This window comes from Arachis duranensis, chromosome 3, assembly GCF_000817695.3.
Source record: "Arachis duranensis cultivar V14167 chromosome 3, aradu.V14167.gnm2.J7QH, whole genome shotgun sequence".
NCBI lineage: Eukaryota > Viridiplantae > Streptophyta > Magnoliopsida > Fabales > Fabaceae > Arachis > Arachis duranensis.
Genome location: NC_029774.3, coordinates 68,179,852 through 68,184,784, shown reverse-complemented (window position 1 = coordinate 68,184,784; position 4,933 = coordinate 68,179,852). Strand labels below are relative to the sequence as shown.

The 4,933-nt window shown below is 38.4% G+C and overlaps 1 protein-coding gene across 1 annotated transcript; it reads right to left on the bottom strand.

Annotated features, from left to right (window-relative positions):
• Positions 1 to 3,092: 3,092 nt before the first annotated feature.
• LOC107479505 (uncharacterized) lies at positions 3,093 to 4,201 on the bottom strand. Its single transcript, XM_016099635.1, has 2 exons — positions 4,052 to 4,201; positions 3,093 to 3,671 (listed from the first exon to the last, which is right to left on the bottom strand). The coding sequence occupies exons 1-2, from the start codon at positions 4,199 to 4,201 to the stop codon at positions 3,093 to 3,095; spliced, it is 729 nt and encodes a 242-aa protein (XP_015955121.1).
• Between the last annotated feature and the right edge of the window lie 732 nt (positions 4,202 to 4,933).

The following is a 4,933-nucleotide window of genomic DNA, read 5'->3' as shown; positions in this document are numbered from 1 at the left end:
TCACAGAAAAACACACAAACTCATAGTAAAGTCCAGAAATGTGAATTTAACATAAAAACTAATGAAAACATCCCTAAAAGTAGCTTAAACTTACTAAAAACTATATAAAAACAATGCCAAAAAGCGTATAAATTATCCGCTCATCAATTAGCCATATAGTAGATGTATAATCAAATTAGTGGTTCATCATTGTCCGATGAAAGACTCACTCTGAACCCATGTAGAATGGGATAACCTTGTACCGGTTCAACGCATTCAGAATGATGAAGAACGGATATACATCTTAGAATAGAGAATCAAACACGTATTGAGATAGAACAGTAGTACTTTATTAAGGAGGTTTAAAAACTTATACAAATAGAAAATACAATATGGAAGTCGAAAATATGGCATAAAGTCCTGAACAAGGGTGATCCTTGTCCTTTAAATACTAGACTAATGATTAAGGATTACATAAAAAGGGTAAAACAGTTTTTTAGTGCTAAAATCCACTTCTGGGGCCCACTTGGTGAGTGTTTGGGCTGAGCCTGATTAAGATCCATGTGCTATGAGGCCTCTAGGGAGTTGAACGCTGGCTAGGGGGTCCTTCTTGGGCGTTGGACACTGGTCTCTTCTCCTTTGGAAGCTAGACGCCAGAATAGGGCAGGAGGCTAGCATTGAACGCCAGTTTTGGGCCTTTAATTCCGAAGCAAAGTATGGTCTATTATACATTTTTGGAAAGCTCTGGATGTTAGCTTTCTATAGCCATTAAGAACGCTCCATTTGGACGTGTGTAATTCCAAAAAAACCTCTTTCAATTACAAGGATATCAGATCTAGACAGCATCTGCAGTGCTTTCTCTGTCTCTGAATCAGACTTTTGCTCCAGCTCCTCAAATTCAACCAAAAAATACCTGAAATTGTATAAAAACACACAAACTCAAAGTAGAATTCAAAAATGTGAATTTTGCACTAAAACCTATGAAAACTCAATAAAACTTAAACAAAACATACTAAAAACTATATGAAAATGTTGGCAAAAAGCGTATAAAATATCCGCTCATCACAACACCAAACTTAAACTATTGCTTGTCCTCAAGCAACTAAAAACAAAGTAGGATAAAGAGAAGAGTAAGATTCAATAAATCTCAAAGTTCTCAATAAAGCTCAGTTTCAATTAGATGAGCGGGACTTAGTAGCTTTTTGCTTCTGAATAGTTTTGGCATCTCACTATCCATTGAAACTCAGAAGTGTTGGCCTCTTTAGGAACTTAGAATCCAGATGATATTATTAACTCTCCTAGTTTAGTTCTTTTTATTCTTGAACACATCTTTTAGAGTCTTGGTCGTGACCCTAAGCACTTTGTTTTCCAGTATTACCACCGGATACATAAATGCCATAGATACTTAACTGGATGAACCCTTTTGGATTGTGATTCAACTTTGCTAGAATCCCAAGATAGAGGTGTCCAGAGTTCTTAAGCACACTTTTTTTGCTTTGGATCACGATTTTAACTGCCCAGTCTCAAGTTTTTCACTTGACACCTTCACACCACAAGCATATAGTTAGGGACACTTTTTAATTGAAGTGCTTAGGCCAAGATTTTATTTCTTATAGGCCCTCCTAATCATTGATGCTCAAAGCCTTGGATCCTTTTACCCTTGCCTTTTGGTTTAAAGGGTTATTGGCTTTTTTCTCTTGCCTTTTGGTTTAAAGAGCTATTGGATTTTTCTGCTTTTTATTTCTCTTTTTTTTTTTGCAACATGCTTTTTTTGCTGCTTTTTCTTGCTTCAAGAATCAATTTTTGAGATTTTTCTGATTACCAATAATACTTCTCCTTTTCCATCATTCTTTCAAGAGCCAACATTCTAAAATTCCAACTTCAAATATGAACTGTTTATTCATATATTCAGAAAACAAAAAAATTCCACCACATCAAAATAATTGATTGTTCTTATTATAGAACTTCAAATTCATGTATCTCTAATTCTTCTAAAAAATCACTATTTTATTCATGTTTAATGATGATAATAGGAATATTTTATAGCTAGTTAGAAAATAAAATTTAATTTCTAATGCTTATGCAATTCTTAAAATTAAAAGATGGAAAAATAAAAATAAAAATCTAAATATTACTAGTGATCATGCAAACCTAAATATGAGGGGACAGGAATTAGAATAACAGAAATTTGAAAAATAGGAATTGGAATAGTCACAGGACTGAAACTCAACATCCTCAAGCTTGAGGGGCGCTGGGCTCTTCAGGGGAGAGCTTCTGGCGCTTCAACTCCTCTATCTCACGCCCCTGCTTCTTTTGCTCTTTGACTAGTTTACAAATCATGCTAGTCTGATCTTTTTGCTCCTCTCTTAGTTGACCCAAGGTGGTTTACAGTTGCATCACAGATGCTTTCAACTGATCCCAATATTCAATTAAAGGGATCTCTTGGGGAGGCTCAGCTGCCTTCCTTTTGGGATGATTCTCTAGTACCTTGGAGCTTTCTATCACTTGCTTGGTGATTGGGCTTTCCATGGGAATAAATGTATCCATGTGGATCAGGATTTTAGCCTCTTAGCATAGGCGAAAGATAAGGTTTGGATAGGCCAGCATGGCATGAGTAGACATCTTGTTTGCCAACATGTACATTTCACGGGAGATTATTTGGTGAACTTGTACCTCATTCCCCATCATGATGTAGTGAATCATTACAGATCTCCAAATAGTGACTTTAGAGCGGTTACTTGTAGGGAGTATAGAACACCCAATGAAGTCTAGCCATCCTCTAGCAATTGGCTTGAGATTCATTCTTTTAAACTGGTTTGGCTTGCCTTTTGCATCCTCAATCCATTGAGTTCCAGGCAGGCAGATGTCCTCTAGGACTTGATCCAGCTTTGGGTTGGCTACCATCCTTCTATTGTAAGAATCAAGGTCATCCCTTTGTAAGGGTAATTTAAAGATCTCTCTCACCCTATCCGGATGAAAATAGATGATATTCCCCTTAACCATTGTGCAAAAAGTATGGAATGCTATTCCATTTTTCTTTTGCTTATCTGTTATCCACAGATTTGCATAGAATTCATGGATCATATTGAATCCAATAATGATCTCAGGATTGGCTAGAATCTCCCAGCCTCTCTTTCGAATTTGCACTTGACTCTCTGCCCAGTGATCTCAATATCTCCTTCAAGGTAATGCTTGACTCTTTGCCCATTGACAGTGAACCTGTTGTCCGGATCTTTACCCTGAAGTTCTATGTGCCCGTAAGGTGATACACTAGTAATCACATACGGTCCCTTCCAGCGAAAAAATTTGAGTTTCCTAGGGAATAATTTAAGTCTTGAGTTGAAGAGCAGGACCTTTTGTCCTAGTTCAATGACTCTGGAAGATATCTTCCTGTCATGCCACCTTTTTGCTTTTTCTTTATAGATCTTTGTATCTTCAAATGCAACTAGTCGGAATTCATCCAACTCATTTAGTTGAAGTAGCCTTTTTTCTCCAGCTGCTTTAGCATCAAGGTTGAGGAATCTAGTTGCCCAATAGACCTTGTGTTCTAGTTCCACTGGCAAATGACAGGATTTTCCATACACCAGTTGATATGGCGATGGTCCAATGGGGATTTTAAAAGCTGTTCTGTATGGCCACAGAGCATCATCAAGCTTTCTAGCCCAATCTTCTCTAGAGACGCTTACTGTCCTCTATAGGATTCGTTTTAGTTCTCTATTTGAGACTTCAGCTTGTCCATTTGTTTGGGGATGATATGGAGTTTCCACTTTATGGTGAACTCCGTAATGGCTTAAGATAGAATCAAGCTGTTTGTTGCAGAAATGAGTACCTCCATCACTAATCAATGTCCGAGAGACACCAAATCTACTGAAGATGTTCTTTTAGAGGAACTTCATCACTACTCTGGTGTCATTAGTGGGTGATGCTATTGCTTCAACCCATTTAGACACATAGTCTACTACCACAAGGATGTAGATGTTGGAGTATAAAGGTGGGAAGGGTCCCATGAGGTCTATTACCCATACATCAAATAGCTCAATCTTTAGGATCCCTTGCTGAGGCATGTCATGACCATGAGGGAGATTTCCAGCCCTTTGGCAACTGTCACATTTACAGAGAAACTCTCTAGAGTCCTTAGAAAGTGTGGGCCAGTAGAAGCCACTTTGGATAACCTTGGTGGCTGTCCGCTCACATCCAAAGTGTCCTCCATAGTCTGAGCCATGGCAATGTCATAAGATTCTCTGTGCCTTTTCTTTAGATACACAGCGTTGGATTATTATTCCATCCGAGCATCTCTTAAAGAGATATAGTTCATCCCATAAGTAGTACTTTGCATCATGCATGAGTTTCAGGGCTTGCTGCCTGTTATACTCTTTGGGAATGAATCATATAGCCTTGTAATTTGCAATGTCTACAAACCAAGGTGCTGTCCGGATGGCATAGAGTTGCTCATTTGGAAAGTTTTTGGATATGTCAGTGGAGTGAGGAGAAGTCCCTTCCACTGGCTCAATCCGAGACAAGTGGTCAGCCACTTAATTTTCTGTGCCCTTTTTATCTCTAATTTCTATATCAAACTCTTGCATGAGTAATACCCATCTTATGATCCTGGGTTTAGAATCCTGCTTGGTGAGTAGATATTTTAGAGTAGCATGTTCAGTATAAATAATGACCTTAGGTCCTACTAAATAGGTTCTGAACTTGTCAATGGCATAGACCACTGTAAGTAGTTCCTTTTCTGTGGTGGTGTAATTCTTCTGTACGTCATTTAGAACACGACTGGCATAGTAAATGACGTGCAGAAGCTTGTCATGTCTCTACCCAAAAACTGTGCCAATGGCATGGTCACGGGCATCACACATCAGTTCAAATGGTAAGTCCTAATTGGGTGTAGAAATGACAGGTGCAGTGACAAGCTTGGCTTTCTTGGTCTCAAAGGCATGCAAACATTCTTGGT

Excerpts from the sequence above, each read along its gene's own strand:
- LOC107479505 (XM_016099635.1), bottom strand. The coding sequence starts at position 4,201 with ATGGCTCAGACTATGGAGGACACTTTGGATGTGAGCGGACAGCCACCA. Across the intron at positions 3,672-4,051 it reads GGCTGGAAATCTCCCTCATG|AGGACAGTAAGCGTCTCTAG; the intron begins GTCATGACATGC and ends CGAATCCTATAG.